We start from the raw sequence: 20170 nt of genomic DNA on the forward strand, positions 1-20170 counted from the left end.
CGGGGCTCGATCCCAGGACCCTGAGATCATGACCTGAGCCAAAGGCAGCGGCTTAATCCACTGAGCCACCCAGGCGCCCCAATAAATAAAATCTTAAAAAAAAAAAAAAGTTAAGGTACAGGGACACCAGGGTAGCTCAGTGGATTAAGTGTCCAACTTCTGATTTCACCTCAGGTCATGATCTCAGGGTCTTTGAGACTGGACTTCGTGCTCAGCGCAGAGTCTACTTGGGTTTTCTCTCTCCCTATCCCTCTGCCCCTGCCCTGCTCGCTCTCTCTCTAAAATAAATAAAATCTTCAGGGCGCCTGGGTGGCTCAGTGGGTTAAGCCTCTGCCTTTGGCTCAGGTCATGAGCCAGGTCATGAGATCAGGTCATGATCTCAGGGTTCTGGGATCGAGCCCCGTATCGAGCTCTCTGCTCGGTGGGGAGCCTGCTTCCCCTTTCTCTCTCTCTTTGCCCACCTCTCTACCTACTTGTGATCTCTCTCAGTCAAATAAATAAATAAAATCTTTTTTAAAAATAAATAATAAAATCTTTAAAAAAAGTATAAGTCTAAAGGGAAGTAAAAATCAAACCTTCTAAAAACTATAGACATTTGAAAGTAACAAAACCAGGTCTTTAATTCTCTTTTAAAGTACTACTATGAAAGAGTTTAATGGCTATAGCAAAATCCGTAGGTGTATAAGAAGTAACGTGAATCTCAGCTCCAATGGGCTTGAGACATGCGTTTTCAGCGAAGAGCTTCAGAAAGAAAGGCAGACCCTGTAAAAGATGAACAAGCCACAGGTTACACCACCTTGTGCCCGCAGCCACCTTAGCTGACAGACAGTTTGAGGACTGGGGACAACCATGAGAGACCATGGTTTGTGCGGGGAACCACCCAGGAAAGTCATCATCCAAATTTCTCCCTCCCTCTTCGGTAACTCAAACAGAGGTATTTTCCCTGAGTACCCGGTGAGGATGTTCAACTTCTAGCACTTCCCAAGATCCACCTCAGGAGAAGTCAATTTGCCCACAGGAAGCGTAGTTTCCAAAGCTGTCTACCGTGAACCTCTGAGAGATGTGAATTGAATTGAGCTTCAGGGTACCAAAGTAGAAGTTCTCAAAGAGCTGAAAAGAAAGAATACAATCCCACAATGAATATCCAAAGGAAACTACAGATGAAAATAGCAGTTATCAGATTCTCTTGTAAAAACACTACAACAATCCCAACTAACCGCTCGTGCTTTTTTTTCTGTGTTTGTTCTGAAAAACGATCCTGGAGAGAAGGGACGGGAGTGGGAGAGAGAAGAGAACAGAAGCTCTTCTCTCTGGTGCATTTTAAAGCCTCCACTGATGAAAGATACTAAGGAAAGAGGGCTGAAAGGTCAATTCCAAAATTTATCTACTAAGCACCCATGACCAAGAACCTGTAACAAACATCCTGGGGCTACACTCTGAGTCACAGCACCTAACAAAAGCTGCTTCATGACTTTTAGTTCCCGACTCTACAGGGTCAGTATTTTGTTACAGCCAGGACAAAATTTGATTGCATTCCTCCACCTAGTCAACAACATGTAGTAGAAGCACCCATTAAAGTAAATAGAAGATAAGGCTCCTAACCCACCAGTGATTCTGCCAACCCCCGAGAGGAATCCAGAACATTCAGGCATACCAAACAGCCTTCTACTAGATGATATCACACATGCAAATGATAATATTTATCAAAAAACCTTTTACTCAACTTGGACTGAAGCCAGCATCCTAAAGTAAACGCTCTTTACTATAATTCTTTACTTTAAAAGCTTTCAAGTGTGTCAGACGGAGGGATGAGCTACACTCTGAGAGGGACCTGCCCTCGTGATTAGCACATTTTATAAGGCAGAATCCAAAAGGACATCAGGGTGCATCTCAAATGGGCGCCTGGGTGACTTGGTTGGTCAGGCGTCTGTCTTCAGTTCAGGTCATGATCCCAGGGTCCTGGGATTGAATCCTGATTCGGGCTCCTTGCTCAGGAGGGAGTCTGCTTTTCCCTCTCCCTCTGCCTGCCACTCTCCCTGCTTGTGCTCTCTGTCAAATAAATAAATAAAATCTTAAAAAAAAACAAACCTCATCTCAGAAAGTTAACTACTTAGATAACGAAGTAGAAAGATAACTACTTAGATGTCGAAGTGTAAAGGGCTTATGTTCTTCTGTTAGGATGCAAGAGTTGCTGTTTCTTAAAATGTCAGTAAAATCCCAAGAAAGCCAGCCTTTCCATACACATACCCAAGAAATGCTTAGGTGGAATCTAGGTTGGGCCCTTTGCATAAAAGCAAGTGACTGTCTCTACACTTATTTTTACACAAGCTCCATAGCTATGGACTTCAGCCACTGTCGCCTTCCCTCTTCCTGCAATTAGTGGCCTAGCAAAATGCCTGGGGTTCATTAAGGCTAACTTTATAAAGTCCAGTAAATATTGATTCTTCCACATGACATCAACTTGACCCCAAAGATCTATTTAGAGGTTGTATGCTGCATGGTCTTGTCTTTCAGAAAGGTGATCAGCTCTTGGCTGCATTGATTTACGCAATTAACTTCTCTTCCTGGCTTTGGCAGCCTGTTCAAACCATATCCACCCTTTTGTGTGAAGAAACACAGCCTGGAATGGTTATCTGCTAATCCCTTTGTTGAACCTTAATTCGAAGTGAAAGCCACGTCAACAAGACTGGCAGATTGATAGCTTTGCAAACTGAAGCCTTGTAGGTTCAAAAAAGAAATAACCAAAGGGGCAATAAAAGACAAGACAAAACAGAACAAAAAGGGAACTCATAATACTTTCAACAAGTTACTGTTACAGGCTTAGCAGCCTAGGGGTCCTCTACCGTCCATCCCCTGTGCCTAGGTTTCCAAGCGACAGAGCCACGGCGAGGGGCTGCCAAACGATGTGCCTGACCTCACTCTGCCTTATGTGGACAACCTCTGCACAGCGTGACAGCCAGCGAGCTCCTCATGCTTGAGGTTTAAAGTAAACAGGAAAAATGGTGATAAGAGCAGCCTGGGGAAGAGTCCGGCAGTGGGTCTACACTCACGGCTGGCCCACAGGAGCTGCATGACTGTGCCAACGTGATCAGAGTGGCCAAGATCCAGTGGGATGAACAAGTCAAAGTCCCTTCCTTATAAACTGTAAGGCTCTGCTGAAAATTAAGAATTTCCTATGATGTTTTTGAAATCTCTCTGCTCTCCTTAACTCTGGACTTATTTTACCTTTCTGAGTTGCCTCCATCTTTCGTACCTTTGGTAATGTCCCAAACGGATTTCTCACCTGATGTCCCTAGAGCGGGGCTGATCGTCCTTGAACCCCTCCTATCTCCATGCTCTTATTCCCTCTGTATGTTGATGAGGATTTCATAACCATTTTTCACCATTCTCCTATTTAGACCTTGTTGTGTACCTTCAGTCTTAAAGCCTTTCTTTCAGTTCTATCAATTATTTCTAGTGACTCATTAAAATACGAGCTCTATATAGAGGAATGATCTTGTGTGTTATTCACAGCTGAATACTAACATACGCTGGAACCATACCTAGTAGACTGTGTATGGTCAATAAATATTTGCCGGAGAGAATGACAACGAAAACTAACGTTGTACATGTCTGCATACCTTATCTGAAAAGTGAAAGCTATGACACGGGCTTGTTCAGATTAGATTTGAAGGTCTCTTACTTACAGGTCACCACCTAGAAACCCCTGAAGAGACTCACCAAATTATATTCTCTCTAATCATATCTCAACTGTAACTAGTTGTCAAGAAAGAATTTGCTGTTAGTAATGGGAATTTCACATACTCCTTTAAATTCTGTGTTTCTTTTAAAAAAAATTTTTTTTTTAAATTTATTTGTCACAGAGAGAGAGAGAGCATAAGCAGAGGGAGCAGCAGGCAGAGGGAGAGGCAGGCTCCCCACTGAGCAAGAAGCCCACGTGGGACTCGATCCCAGGACCCCGGGATCATGACCTGAGCAGAAGGCAGACGCTTGACCGACTGAGCCACCCAGGCACCCCTTCTATGTGTTTCTTATCTGTTAAAGCCTAGATCTCTTTTTTTTAAATTTTTTTTTGAAGACTTTATTGACTTATTTTACAGAGAGACAAGCAGGGGGAGTGGGAAAGGGAGAAGCAGGCTCCCTGTCGAGCAGGGAGCTTGATGCGAGGCCCAATCCCAGGACCCTGAGATCATGGCCTGAGCTGAAGGCAGAAGCCCAACCCACTGAGCCACCCAGGCGCCCCCCTAGATCCCTTTCTTAGCTTAAATTCCTGATTTGGAATGTCACTGAGCACCTGATTTGATGCGTTTTCACAGAAAGGCACACGATGTAGTTCTGTCTCTCAAGGGCTTACCATCTAGTTAGGGAGGCAGGGTATGAATCAGAAGTGAGGAATGTGAATGACATGGGTGTGTTCACTCTGTGAAAAGTTACTGATCTACTTTGTGATCTGGGCACTTCTGGATTATGTTCTACTTCAATGAAAAGGTTTACCTTACAAAAAAAAAAGAAAGAAAAGGTTTACCTAAAACAACATAGGGGCCAGAGGTTAAACGTGAGAGGGGAGGTCCAGACAGCTAATACACGCAGTGAGGCAACAATGGGCGCTTGAAGGCACAGAGGACAGCTAGCGGGCTAGAGGAGATGGGAGCTGAGCTGGGCAGCATAAAGGCAGAAATGGGCACGGTGGGCCAGGCCATGCTGACCAAGTTAAGTGTTTAGAGGGTCCCTAAAGAGTCATAGTGAGGGGCGCCTGGGTGGCTCAGTGGGTTAAAAGCCTCTGCCTTCGGCTCAGGTCATGATTCCAGCGTCCTGGGATCGAGCCCCAAGTTGGGCTCTCTGCTCAGCAGGAAGCCTGCTTCCTCCCTCTCTCTCTGCCTGCCTCTCGGCCTGCTTGTGATCTCTGTCTGTCAAATAAATAAAAATAAAATATTAAAAAAAAAAGAGTCATAGTGAAAAAGACTCAGTAAGGCTAGAGACAGAAGAACAGTGAATCACACAAAAGGACCCTGAGGGAGGGGTTCAGAAGACAGACTCTATTCTAGATGGTAGGGAACCACCGAAGGTGTCTGAGGAGGTTGGTGGAGCCGACACAGAAACCGTCTTACGCAAACTGATCTGGGTGTGGTATACTGTGGTGCCTGGAGGAGGAACGAGGGAAAGTAAGGGAAACCAGCAGGCCCGTAAGGTACTGAATATCTTTTTGACTAAGATAGTAGCTGCATGCCTGAAAAGACTGGAGCAGTTGTGAACCACTCTGAATGAAACCCAGAAAAGACTCTGTGACTTTCTGGGTGCAGGGAGCCAGGAAAAGGAGATGAGAAAATCATGGGTGACAGGCTACACAGGAGGGTACTGCAGACAGCAACAGAACATTTCTGAGAGAGAGCTACTTTATGGGGAAACACAAACAAAAATTTCAGGTCTGTTTACACACTCATGGACATTTCTTTGGCTATATGTGTCCCGAGTCCCCCTCCAATCTAGGGTTTTCCTGTTTTGCTCTGAGTATATGTATTCATGACATGAAATCTGTAGCACCGTTAAATGGGAAAATATCACCATAAAAAGCCTTACAACTGTTCATTTTTTTTTTAAAGATTTTATTTTATTTATTTGACAGAGAGAAATCACAGGAGAGGCAGGCAGAGAGAGAGGAAGGGAAGCAGGCTCTCCGCTGAGCAGAGAGCCCGATGCGGGACTCGATCCCAGGACCCTGAGATCATGACCTGAGCTGAAGGCAGCGGCTTAACCCACTGAGCCACCCAGGCGCCCCGACTGTTCATTTTTTTAATTGAGTAGTAGTTCTTTATATATTAGAAAATGAACCCTTTGTCTACACCATGCATTGCAAATACAGCCCTTGACCCATTTGTCATTTGACTTTGTTTATGGTGGTTTTTACCAGGTCGATTTAAATTTTTGCAAACTCAAATATATAGTAAAGGAGAGTTTTAACACAGCTAATGCCAGTGCTACTAAATGTGTATTAAAAGAGCAGAGTGGGGTCCCTGGGTGGCTCAGTGGGTTAAACCTCTGCCTTTAGCTCAGGTCATGATCTTGGGGTCCCGGGATTGAGCCGCACATCTGGCTCTCTGCTCAGCAGGGAGGCTGCTTCCCCCTCTCTCTCTGCCTACTTGTGATCTCTGTCTGTCAAATAAATAAATAAAATCTTCAAAAAAAAAAAAAGAGCAGAGTGAGTCATACATATATAAGTACTGATAACGCTAATAAAATAAAGATTGTTACTGGCCACCTGACTGGGCAAGCGTGTGTGCCTGGCATCCTGCTGTGGGCTCCACATGACCTTCTGACTGCACCCTCAAAACCCCAAGCAGCAGATACTAATTCTTTTTTTTTTTTTTTTTTTGTTTATTTACAGCATAACAGTGTTCATTGTTTTGGCATCACACCCAGTGCTCCATGCAGTACGTACCCTCCCTATTACCCACCACCTGGTTCCTCAACCTCCCACCCCCACCCCCACCCCCCCCACCCCCGCCCCTTCAAAACCCTCTGGTTGTTTTTCAGAGTCCATAGTCTCTCATGGTTCATCTCCCCTTCCAGTTTCCCTCAACTCCCTCTCCTCTCCATCTCCCCATGTCCTCCATGTTATTTGTTATGCTCCACAAATAAGTGAGACCATATGATACTTGACTCTCTCTGCTTGACTTATTTCGCTCAGCATAATCTCTTCCAGTCCCGTCCATGTTGCTACAAAAGTTGGGTATTCATCCTTTCTGATGGAGGCATAATACTCCATTGTGTACATGGACCACATCTTCCTTATCCATTCATCCATTGAAAGGCATCTTGGTTCTTTCCACAGTTTGGCGACCGTAGCCATTGCTGCAATAAACATTGGGGTACAGATGGCCCTTCTTTTCACTACATCTGTATCTTTGGGGTAAATACCCAGCAGTGCAATTGCAGGGTCATAGGGAAGCTCTATTCTTAATTTCTTCAGGAATCTCCACACTGTTCTTCAAAGTGGCTGCACTAACTTGCATTCCCACCAACAGTGTAAGAGGGTTCCCCTTTCTCCACATCCTCTCCAACACACGTTGTTTCCTGTCTTGCTAATTTTGGCCATTCTAATTGGTGTCAGGTGGTATCTCAATGTTGTTTTAATTTGAATCTCCCTGATGGCTAGTGATGATGAACATTTTTTCATGTGTCTGATAGCCATTTGTATGTCTTCGTTGGAGAAATGTCTGTTCATATCTTCTGCCCATTTTTTGATATGATTATCTGTTTTGTGTGTGTTGAGTTTGAGGAGTTCTTTATAGATCCTGGATATCAACCTTTTGTCTGTACTGTCATTTGCAAATATCTTCTCCCATTCCGTGGGTTGCCTTTTTGTTTTGTTGACTGTTTCCTTTGCTGTGCAGAAGCTTTTGATCTTGATGAAGTCCCAAAAGTTCATTTTCGCTTTTGTTCCCTTGGCCTTTGGAGACATATCTTGAAAGAAGTTGCTGTGGCTGATATCGAAGAGGTTACTGCCTATGTTCTCCTCTAGGATTCTGATAGATTCCTGTCTCACGTTGAGGTCTTTTATCCATTTCGAGTTTATCTTTGTGTACGGTGTAAGAGAATGGTCGAGTTTCATTCTTCTACATATCGCTGTCCAGTTTTCCCAGCACCATTTATTGAAGAGACTGTCTTTTTTCCATTGTATATTTTTTCCTGTTTTGTCGAAGATTATTTCACCATAGAGTTGAGGGTCCATATCTGGGCTCTCCACTCTGTTCCACTGGTCTATGTGTCTGTTTTTATGCCAGTACCACGCTGTCTTGGTGATCACAGCTTTGTAGTAAAGCTTGAAATCGGGTAACGTGATGCCGCCAGTTTTGTTTTTGTTTTTCAACATTTCCTTAGCAATTCGGGGTCTCTTCTGATTCCATACAAATTTTAGGATTATTTGCTCCAGCTCTTTGAAAAATACCGGTGGAATTTTGATCGGAATGGCATTAAAAGTATAGATTGCTCTAGGCAGTATAGACATTTTAACAATGTTTATTATTCTGATTCATGAGAATGGAATGGTCTTCCATCTTTTTGTGTATTCTTTGATTTCTTTCATGAGTGTTCTGTAGTTCCTCGAGTACGGATCCTTTACCTCTTTGGTTAGGTTTATTCCCAGGTATCTTATGGTTCTTGGTGCTATAGTAAATGGAATCGATTCTCTAATTTCCCTTTCTGTATTTTCATTGTTAGTGTATAAGAAAGCCACTGATTTCTGTACATTGACTTTGTATCCTGCCACGTTACTGAATTGCTGTATGAGTTCTAGTAGTTTGGGGGTGGAGTCTTTGGGGTTTTCCATATAAAGAATCATGTCATTCCCTGCATATTCTCAGATAACAATGCTTTGAAACTGGAACACAATCACAAGGAAAAGTTCAGAAGGAACTCAAACACCTGGAAGCTAAAGACCACCTTGCTTAAGAATGCTTGGATCAACCAGGAGATCAAAGATGAACTTAAACAATTCATGGAAACCAATGAGAATGAAGACATTTCAGTCCAAAACCTATGGGATACAGCAAAGGCGGTTCTAAGGGGGAAATACATAGCCATCCAAGCCTCCCTCAAAAAAATTGAAAAATCCAGAATACACCAGCTGTCTCTACACCTTAAAGAACTGGAGAATCAACAACAAATCAAACCAACTCCACATGCAAGAAGGGAAATAATCAAGATTAGAGCAGAGATCAATGAGGTAGAAACGAGAGATACAGTAGAACGTATCAATGAAACTAGAAGCTGGTTTTTTTAAAGAATCAATAAGATCGATAAACCACTGGCCACACTAATCCAAAAGAAAAGAGAGAAAGCCCAAATTAATAAAATTATGAAAGAAAAGGGAGAGATCACAACTAACACCAAGGAAATAGAAACAATCATCAGAAATTATTACCAACAGTTATATGCCAATAAGCTAAGCAACCTAGATGAAATGGATGCATTCCTAGAAAACCACAAACTCCCAAAATTGAACCAGGAAGAAACTGACAACCTGAATAGACCGATATCTAGTAACGAGATTGAAGCAGTGATCAAAAACCTCCCAAAAAACAAGAGCCCACGACCTGACGGATTCCCTGGGGAATTCTACCAAACTTTCAAAGAAGAAATAACACCAATTCTCCTGAAACTGTTCCAAAAAATTGAAGCAGAAGGAAAACTTCCAGACTCTTTTTATTTTTTTATTTATTATTTTTTTTAAGATTTTATTTATTTGTTTGACAGACAGAGATCACAAGTAGGGAGAGAGGCAGGCAGAGAGAGAGAGAGGAGGAAGCAGGCTCCCTGCCAAGCAGAGAGCCCGATGCGGGGCTCGATCCCAAGACCCTGGGATCATGACCTGAGCGAAAGGCAGAGGCTTTAACCCACTGAGCCACCCAGGCGCCCCCCAGACTCTTTTTATGAAGCCAGCATTACCCTGATCCCCAAACCAGGCAAAGACTCTATCAAAAAGGAGAATTTCAGACCAATATCACTGATGAATATGGATGCTAAGATTCTCAACAAGATCCTAGCAAACAGGATCCAGCAGCACATTAAAAAGATTATCCACCATGACCAGGTGGGATTCATCCCTGGGTTGCAAGGTTGGTTCAACATTCGCAAATCAATCAATGTGATAGAACAAATCAATAAGAGAAGAGAGAAGAACCACATGGTCCTCTCAATTGATGCAGAAAAAGCATTTGACAAAATCCAGCATCCGTTCCTGATGAAAACGCTTCAAAGTATAGGGATGGAGGGAACATTCCTGAACTTCATAAAATCTATCTATGAAAGACCCACAGCAAATATCATCCTCAATGGGACAAAGCTTGCAGCCTTCCCGTTGAGATCAGGAACACGACAAGGATGCCCACTCTCACCACTCTTGTTCAACATAGTATTAGAAGTTCTAGCAACGGCAATCAGACAACAAAGAGAAATAAAAGGTATCCAAATTGGCAAGGAAGAAGTCAAACTCTCTCTCTTCGCAGATGACATGATTCTTTGTATGGAAAACCCCAAAGACTCCACCCCCAAACTACTAGAACTCATACAGCAGATACTAATTCTTAATTCCCACTGTACAGCTGAACCTGAAGTTTAAAAGGCTTAATTGACTTGCGCACGGGTACACAGTAAATAAAGGGTGCGAAACTGAGATTCATAAAGCTGGAAAAGGAAAAGGAAAACAAAGCGGAGATTTAAACCCGGGAAGCCTACCTGGAGTCTGGGCTCTTGAACCCCAGCACCCCCAGCCCCTTCCCACATCCCTGCTTAAGCCATAGGTAGGGCTCTCTGCCCAGCACCACCTTGAGATGGAGATGAACACTTTCTTCCACTGCTCACTCCTACTTTCCCTGCCACCTCTTATCTGGGACCTGGTATAAGAATCAGATGGCTGGAAGAGTTTTACTTGAATCCCTGATGAAATGAACTCGAGGGGCTCTATTTAATTAGGTACCTGAGAGGGGAAAGTAGAAAAAAAAAAAAGCTCAAACTACAAAAGAAAAAAGAAACTTGGTTGTGTTCTCTAGCCTAAAGTAGTTCATGAAGTGCAGAGCAGTCTATTGTTTGAGAAATAAGAGACCTAGCAGGAAAAATTTAAATTAAAAAGGAATCATGTCAAGGTATTTAAATCATGCTGAGTTTTTTTCTCCTCACTGTTGTTTTATAACAACTCCCTTGGGAATTTTGAAACCTAAACCATTTTCTTTCTGAAAACATCTCTCTCCCTCTCTCAATCTCTCTCTCTCTCTCTCTCTCTCTCTCTCTCTCACACACACACACACACACACACACAGAGTCCTGTTGTGCTGGAAGCCAGCATTTTTTTAAAAGGCCTGCTGTAAAGGAACATAACAATGAATAGCTACACAAAACTACAAATATTTGATAAGGAAATAAAATTAGGATTTAAAACTTCAAATATTTAGGGGGTGCCTGGGTGGCTCAGTGGATTAAGCCGCTGCCTTCGGCTCGGGTCATGGTCTCAGGGTCCTGGGATCGAGGCCCGCATCGGGCTCTCTGCTCTGCGGGGAGCCTGCTTCCTCCTCTCTCTCTGCCTGCCTCTCTGCCTACTTGTGATCTCTCTCTCTGTCAAATGAATAAATTAAAAAAAAAAAAAAATCTAAAAACTTCAAATATTTAGGATACTACGTGCAAGCAATAAGTACCAATTTGGACAATTTAAAAAGAAAATTTTAGGGGCACCTGGGTGGCTCAGTCGTTAAGCGTCTGCCTTTGGCTCAGGTCATGATCCCAGGATTGATCCTTTGGTCCTGGGATCAATCCTCGCCTTCCGCTGAGCAGGAAGCCTACTTCTCCCTCTTGCACTCCTCATGATTATGTTCCCTCTCTCGCTGTGTCTCTGTCAAATAAATAAATGAAATCTAAAAAAATGAATCATTTGGAAAAAAAATTTTAAGTAAGTATAAATATGATGTTTGAGGGGCACCTGGGTGGCTCAGTCAGTTAGTGTCTGCCTTTGGGCAGGGTCCTGTGATCAAACCCGGCATCAGGCTCCCTGCTTGCAGGGAACCTGCTTCTTCCTCTCCTCCCTGCTCGTGCTCTCTCTCTCTCTCAAATAAATTAATAAAATATATTTTTTTAAAGATTTTATTTATTTATTTGACAGAGAGAGATCACAAGCAGGCAGAGAGGCAGGCATAGAGAGAGAGAGGGAAGCAGGCTCCCCGCTGAGCAGAGAGCCCAATGCGGGACTCGATCCCAGGACCCTGAGATCATGACCTGAGCTGAAGGCAGCGGCTTAACCCACTGAGCCACCCAGGCGCCCCAATAAAATATTTTTTAAAGTATAAATATGACGTTTGAAAACTGTTGTGCACACAGCTGCTGTCCTTTACTGAATACTCACAGTATCTTTAGAAATGGAATAAACTTTCCCTTTCACCAAGTAAAGAGAGAAATGTGGACCACCAAGATGAAGGTTTTGGTCTGTTAAAAATAAAATAAAAACAGGCCCCAAATGGAGTCCCCTGTGCTAAGCCCCACATCAGCAAACCAAGACTTAATATCTAACCTAATTGGAGTTTCAGCCTCTTCCAGGAATGTGACCTTTCACCAGTCAATCTGGAATTCCATGGTCAGCACCAGAGAGCTCATCTGCCTGACAGACCCCTGTCCTCTCCTAAAGGAAGGTGACCTTGCCTGAAATAAACCACTTTTGGCTGGAAACTTCCTTTTTCTGCCCTGTTCTTCCTATTAAAAGCCTTTCATTTGGTACAGCTCCTTCGAGCTCCCTTCTGTCTGCTAAGATGGGATGCTGCTGGATTCACGAATCCAGCATTAATTAAATAAAATCATTAAATAAAATCAATCAGATCTTCAAATTTACTCAGTTGAATTTTGGTTTTTTAACAGATCAAAACCAAGGCTTCCCTGACAGAGAAGTACGAGAGAAAATCCAACCATCCTGCTGTCCCCTGTTCACATGATCTGTGAAGCCTATCATTTCTTAGTTTGTTCATGTTTGTTTCCTAGGGAGAACACAGAGGGAATTATTGATTTCTAGTAATGTCGTGGTATACACTGAAAGAAAACAAATAGTGAGACTTAAGGGCTAACTGTGGTCATTTTTCCTTGCATTCATTTCAGACCTTCTACTTCTTCCTCCCAGGCCCTGTGACACAACCATCGAAGACCAGAAATAACTCCATGTGTAATTAATCTCAGACATAGGTGGAAAGAGCGTGGAGAGGAGCCTTCTCCTATCTGTGACTTCAAGCCACGAAACCAAATGAATGGTCAGTCCTCAAGAGCATAATGACAAACCTGTTGGGGATCTCTGCCCATATGGCTTCCCAAATGAGGTTTGTTCTCTTTCTTCTTAGACCAGGTAGCAGCCACTCTCTCCAAAGATCTCTCCTTTACAAAAACCTAATTCTTATACTGGGAGGCCACAGCGAACTACCTGCTGCCCAACATGACTTCACCAGGAGGAAATTCATTTCAAACTCCAAAATAAAGATCCCAAGTATCTGTGAAATGTACAATGATTCCTGGTGTATTTGAGTTAAACTGACCTCAGAACGTAAAGTAGTACAACTGAAAATAAGTACTGGTGTTCAGTTAATGCAAGTATTTGGCAGGATGTACCCGGTCCCATTTCTCCAGAGGAAGGGATGCTTCCTATCGTTTTCATGAGTGGCACTCAGACTTTACACCCAAGTAGAAGAAACAAGAGAATCAAGTGCATGATACTTTGAGATTTTTCCCAGTGTTTTTCTTCTATAATCTGTTTTACAAGTTCTATTTCTTACAATTACCGCCCCCCCAGGCTACAGATGAAAGTAACAGTAAATAACACTATTTTGTACTTAATAACAATGCTTACCCACCTACCTCCCTACCAGGGATGAGGATGAATGGAAGAGAGTCTGAAAGGCACTCAGAGCTCTGTAGGAAGGCATTCCCAGTATGAAGCCTTGCTGTGGTTAAATAACACCTTTCCTCTAAGGATCTAAAAGTATCTCACAAAGCTCATTAACCCTTCAAACAAACGCTGTGACATACACCAGAGCTGAGCTTTATTATTTAAAAGAAAAGAACCAGACAGGCTAAGACCACTAACATCGTGATACAAATTTAGGAGATCCCAGGACCAGGCCCGGAACACAGGCCGGTAGAAGACCACATCCACAAGGCACTGTGTTACGTGTGTCACAATCTGAATAACAGAGCTGTGCCAGAGAATGCCAAGAGGGGCAGTTCCACTCTTGGGCGATATATACGCAATCACTCTGCAAAGAAACTGTTCATGGGGTTCTATGGACAAGAATGAAAAAGAAATAATGGGAAAAGCTATCCTCATAGCCCTTGGGAGATCCTGAGAAGCAACAAAACAAATACTGGCATATTTCAGAAGCGTTCTTCATGAAATTGGCCTCCACGCACAAGATGAAGACTTTGGGGCATAGACAGAAAGTAATGGACATCAGAATAAAACTACAATAGTTTTGAACAATATCACAGCTCCACATATGTCACAGTACTAATCTCACTTAGAATTAGGATCACAAATCAGGGTTTTTTTTTTTTTCCACAAGTAAGTTTTGTTTCAAAGTTTTGTTAAAATTCCCCTAACTTAAAAAAAAAAATGATTATGAATTTCTGCCAAGGTACCATGCAATTCAAATTCTCAAGACTTTCTGTACCTTACATGTTTCCTCTGGCTACATGTGACATCACTTCTGAAGAGAGTATATGTGGGAGAAGGAAATGGAGATCCAACACATCCAGGGGTCAAAGAAGGCCTCCCATCTGCTCTTAAGATATTCACAAAGACTGTACTCCTATGGATTCTTTCTAAAGATCGCAGAAGAACACAACTGAGCCTATTCATACTAAGCCATATTCCTCTACACAAAGACAAAACACACACAACTTTGTCTGAAAGCCAGAGACAGGAACTTCTTTTCTTTTGAGAGAGAGGTCAAGATGGTTCTTAGGGCAAACTAGACTTTAATGCTTTCCCGTCAATAACCACAGAGCCACTCCTTCCCCCAAGTTCTCCATCTTTAAACAGGGACAATGCTTTACAAGCGTGTGCTGTGCTGGAACAAGATAAATTATAAGATGGAATTCTGAGCTCTGGGTATGATGGTCACTTATGGCCTATAACCATTAATTCCTCATCAGAGGAAGCAAAAAGCAGAGTTTCCTTTAAAGATAAAAAGGCTAAGGTTTTGTAGGAACTCTGACAGCTTCGAGTCTCGGCAGTCATCATCTGGTCTCACAGGGCTGTAGTATTTTTAAAGACTGGCAAAGGAACACTGCCTTCAGAATAAAGAAAGACTGGAAAAGGAATACCTACTTCAGAATAAAAGCCAATGGGGCTGGCAGGTACTTCCTATCCTAGAATTGTCTCCAAATACAGCCCTAACTCGGCCCAAGATGCCACTTTTAATCTAAAACCTCAAGTTGCAGTGATCAAGTGGCGAGAGTGCCAATAATAATAGCTAATAATAGCCAATAAAAAAAAGGACATAATGTACTTCCAGAAAGGTCTGGGGCACTGTGCCTCCAAGGAGCAAGGTAAAGGCCAGACTGGGGGAGGAGTAGCCCCTGACATCATCAGTTGCCTGCATCAGGGAAGCAACAGGAAGATGCTCCGTGCATCTCCATGAAAGGTGGACCAAAAGCTTGCCTGTTCCTGGAGCACAAGCCCCATCTCCAGTGACTGCTACGGCACACGAACACTCTGAGGCTCCTTACATGGAATGGGGACGTGAACCTGGAAGTCCTTCATTCATTCTGCTCTCCCCAAACCCCTGCCTATCTTAGCTGCAATGAGCAGGAGCGATGCTAACAGCATGACCTAAGGAGGCGCCAAGCACAAGCCAGACGAACAGAGCCAGAGGAATAAAGGCTTCAAAACTTCCCTCAGATAATCACTCAGGGCTGCACTTTTGGATGCTTGGCCTGAGCCTCACTGCTGATGTAAGGATTATCAAGTTTAGTTTAAGACTCTGCTGGTAAGGCCAAATGACCTATTAGAGCATGAATTAAAACAGCTCCATACAAACAGGATGTCAGGCAGTTCTGCTGAGCACCTCAATACTCAAAATGCCAAGGGACTTCCCCTCCCAGCAGGGCTGCTTAATTTTAAAAAGCAGCAAGAAAAAAATGAGGGGTGGAGGCAGGAGGAAGGAAGAGGGAAGAGGCCGCGCTGACAGGGTTGCTGAGCCTAGACCAAAGCTCACAAACCGCAGCATGCTCTGCCCCGCTCCCCGGCAGCAGGGAGAACTCACTGCAGAGATGGGCGCCTGGGAGCTGGGTTTGGCAACAGATTGGTTCTGGCGGAAGCCTCGCCTCCGGGCATGGATATTACTGCTTCGGCAGGACAAAACTGCCCCTGGTGGCTCCGGGCTAGCCGACATCTTTCAGTGCCCCCCGTAGGGGCCTTTTCAGGATGAATGCAGAGACTGTTTCTGCAGATAAATTCTTTTCCTCAGAAGGCCCCTTCACACTCAAATAGGTCAGCACTCTTGTATTTTCAGTCTGGTCGTCTTCCCTCAGGTATCTTTCAGAACTGTCCCTCACACACAAGCAACAGAAGGTGTTGGATCTCATATTATATATCCAACAGGAAGTGCAAGTCAGCAGAAAGAAACCCCGGAAAGGGAGCACCAGGGACAGGAGCAGAGACAATTTCTTCTGGGCCTGGCGGTCTCTAGGCACGCCGCTTGAGGGAGGCTGAGCATAAAGGGGCTGACTACAGTGCCAAGCAACAAATTCAGAGAGAGAACAAAGTGAGAGGGGAGAAAACAAGGCCATTAGGCTCGGCCCAGCTCCATTCCAACTTTTCCTACATGAGAACAGCTTCCAGAAGTTAGAGCGAATCAGATGCCCATTGGCAACATTTGACAGTGGCAAGAGTATCCACACATAGAGATAACAACTGTCCAAATAATGGCTAAGGTGGTGACCGCTCCAGGGAGGATGGGAGAGACGGGGACACCTGGGATCCTGGATTCTCAAAAAAGTCACCTGATTACAGACAGGAGATACTGTGTCCTCTGTCAGAACCCCAGGGAACCTGCCCTAGTAACACCACGGCAGTGTTACATATGAAGACACACACCTGGTTGTCTATAAATCAGTTCACATGGCCCCCTTCCCCTCTGCAAAGGGCTACAGGTCAAATAAGCAAAAGGCCTTGGAAGTGGAATGCGATTATCATCCCCTGCCACACTTCAGGGATTACAAGAACAAGATGCCTACAATTTAAGAAAGTGGTTTCAATGTTTTAACGTACAACTGAAAGAGTAAACTTTGAACTGGTGTTCTGGTTGATTTATATCCTGTGTTTTCACTTTTAATTTGTAATAACAATGCTCGCATTTGAGCACAAGCTATAAAACTGTTTCATCAGTGGGATAGAGGAAAGAAGACACTGTTTCTTAATTAGTCATCAGCTTAATAAGTTTCCTGGCATAAAGGACTTTACTCTTGTTTCGTTGATCTCATCATACCAATGTCCTCTAATAACACTTAGACATTGTTGGCACCAAGCCACCCAATCGAACCTGGTTCCATTTGGTCTGGTCTCTAGACAACAGTGCCCTGTTCCCATCGCTGGGTACAGATTTATATTCGGCTCCTGGTTTGTGTACACCGTAGCCAAAAACACACAATGGAATATACATATACAATGAGCTATTATTCAGTCTTAAAAAGAAACAAAATCCTGATACATGCTACGACACTGATGAATCTTGAAATAAGCCAGGAACAAAAGGACAAAATACTGTATGATTCCACTTATAGGAGATACCTACAGTAGTCAAATTCGTAGAGCCAGACATCAGTTCAGTGGGTGCTAGGGGCTGAGGGAAGGAGAGAATGAGCAGTCACTACTTAATGGGTGCAGAGTTTCAATCTGGAATGATAAAAGAATTATGGAGATGGATGCTGGCGATGGTGGGACAACAATGAGAACTTCACTTTAATGCCACTGAATTATACACTTAAAACCGGTTAAAATGGGAAATCTTATATTTTACCACAATTAAAAAAAACATAATGGACCCCAAATGAACCATAATCCAACTCACTTCATTTGTGAACTGTACCCCCAAATGATATGACTGGATCCCCAGAAATGACTACACAAGAGAGATGAGTATTTCCCACAACTGTAACAGGCATTCTGTTCCGAGTTCACAGGAATGTAATCAGACAGACCAAAGACAATAGAGTGTTTATTCTCCCTTCCCCAAATATGCCAAGACTCTAGTCTAGTGTTTTATGTGCAGCAGATAGTCAAGGATATATGTATTTCCTGTTGTCACCGTCTTTGCCAAACCACGGACTCTATCTTGTCGCTGTGCAGGTTAGACTCTTCCAAAGCCATCATCCCCTGCCTCAGCCAAGACAAGACATACGCATATTCCAGAACCACCACAAAGATGAGTAACCAATAAACATAAATTCAAAAGAGAGTAAAGGGAGGGAAAACAAAAACAAAAACAAAAAACATCGTGTATGAACAGACAGCAACAGGCCAGAGAAGGAGCATCATTCTGGAATGGATGTTGGCTCTGTCAAAACATCAGCCAAGTGCTCGTTTTCCAGTTTCAATTTAACGATGGTTTTACCTTGCTAACAGTCTTGGGTTGCCCTCATTAGTGTTTTAAGACTTCACTTTCCAGGCAAAGTGACACATAAAGCAAAAGCAGAGGAAAAGTTTTGGTAAAATACTAAAATAAATATGAATCTTCCTCCTGGCTCCCACCCCGACCCAAGAGCCTAAAATAAGACCCTATAAAACCAAACTGAAGCATTTCAAACTGCACTTTTATCTCTGATGCTTGAAAAAACTGCCCAATCACCTGCAGAAGTATTTTATGTCTTTTCATATATGGTATATTTATTACTAGCAAAATATGAAAAAAGCCCCTAATGATTTCCTGAAATCTCCCATTGTCATAGGTTTTGCTTTTCAACCATCAAGAATGGAGGAGGAGCCATATTTTATTACTAACAGCAAAATAATAGTGGCCGCATTTTATATATTTGACAGACAGAGATGACAAGTAATCAGAGAAGCAGGCAGAGAGAAAAGAAGGGAAGCAGGCTCCCTGCGATGAGGGGCTCGATCCCAGGACCATGGGATGATGACCTGAGCTGAAGGCAGAGAGGCCTTAACCTACTGAGTCACCCAGGTGCCCCTAGTGGCCGCGTTTTGACAAGAGGTCTTGTCCCAGGTTTGTTCTTAAACTCCACATTTTTCTGATATTCATGCTAATTGTAAAATTTGCACAGTTTATTTACAAGAGCAGTGTTCTTTATTTCTCATTCAATACTTTTTTTTAAAGATTTGTATTTATTTGACAGAGATCACAAGTAGGCAAAGATGCAGGTAGAGAGAGAGAAGGGGAAGCAGGCTCCCTGCTGAGCAGAGAGCCCAATGTGGGGCTTGATCCCAGGACCCTGAGATCACGACCTGAGCCAAAGGCAGAGGCTTAACCCACTGAGCCACCCAGGTGCCCCTCATTCAATAATTTTTATTAATATATTCTGTAATAAGGCATAAATGAAATGGCAAAAGAAATCATTGTTCATCTTTCAAGTTAATGAATGTGTACCAGAGAGAAACATAAAATTAGTCTTGGCTATATTCTGAAATAAAAGGAGGTTAAGTGTAAATTCAAGTTCATTATGATCCATATCAGCTGAATCTTGCTATGTGGAGTATTAAAGTTGCAATCAAATTTAATTGAAAAATGAACTTCACTTATTAACAGAGGATTGTGAGTTATGAGCTATAGATATATTTAATGTGGGGCTCTCTTTTTCTTGAATTTAGTAAACTCATTTTAAAAAAAGAAATAAACAGGGGCACCTGGGTGGCTCAGTTGATTAAGTGTCTGCCTTTGGCTCAGGTCATGGGTCCTGGAGTGGAGCCCTGCCTGGGGTTCCCTGCTCAGTGGGGAGTCTGCTTCTCCCTCTGCCCCTCCCCCCGACTCGTGCTCTCTCAGATAAATAAATAAGACCTTTAAAAACAAAACAAATAAAAATTTTCTAGAAAAGATTCAAGTAAATAGCAATTCAATAAGATTGACTGTTAACTAAATGTTTATGATATAATTAGTATATCTTGAGGGTCTACTAAATATGAGCATCATAGCTAATCATAAAGTTCTGTTGGGGGGGGAGTGCCTGGGTTGCTCAGTCGGTTGGGCGGTTGCCTTTGGCACAGGTCATGATCCTGGGGTCCTGGGATCAAGTCCCACTTTGGGCTCCTTGCTCAGCGGGGAGCCTGCTTCTCTCTCTGCCTCTGCCTGCCCCTCTGCCAATTTGTATTCTCTCCTTCTCTCTCTGACAAATGAATAAATAAAATCGCTAAAAAATTAAAGTTGTGTTGGGTGAAATAAAAGAAAACTAAACTAAACTCTAACCATTCAGGTGTCAGCAGACTTTTCCCTTAAAGGGCGAGGAGTCCATGTGGTGTCCGTCACAACTTCTCAACCCTGGCACTGTAGCACCAAAGCAGGAAGACGTGCATAGCCAAATGAGGGCGGCTGTGTCCCAATAAAACTTTATCTATGGACCATGGCATTTGAATTTTACATGATTTTTACATGTCCTAAAGTATGACTCTTCTTTTGATTATTTTTTTCCAACCATTAAAAAC

General features: G+C 43.0%; 1 protein-coding gene across 2 annotated transcripts in view; it reads right to left on the bottom strand.

The window, feature by feature from the left end:
- Positions 1 to 597: 597 nt before the first annotated feature.
- ASCC1 (activating signal cointegrator 1 complex subunit 1) overlaps positions 598 to 20170 on the bottom strand; it is a 103787-nt gene continuing 84214 nt past the window's right edge. For both annotated transcript variants that reach the window (XM_046026862.1, XM_046026861.1), the window contains exons 10-11: positions 952 to 1110; positions 598 to 762 (exon numbers count right to left, since the gene is read on the bottom strand). In XM_046026862.1, coding sequence (XP_045882818.1) covers positions 994 to 1110 — 117 coding nt within the window. In that variant the 3' untranslated portion in view covers positions 598 to 762; positions 952 to 993. The remainder of the gene's footprint in view (positions 763 to 951; positions 1111 to 20170) is intronic.

Source organism: Meles meles, chromosome 13 (genome assembly GCF_922984935.1).
Source record: "Meles meles chromosome 13, mMelMel3.1 paternal haplotype, whole genome shotgun sequence".
In the NCBI taxonomy this organism is placed as follows: Eukaryota; Metazoa; Chordata; class Mammalia; order Carnivora; family Mustelidae; genus Meles; species Meles meles.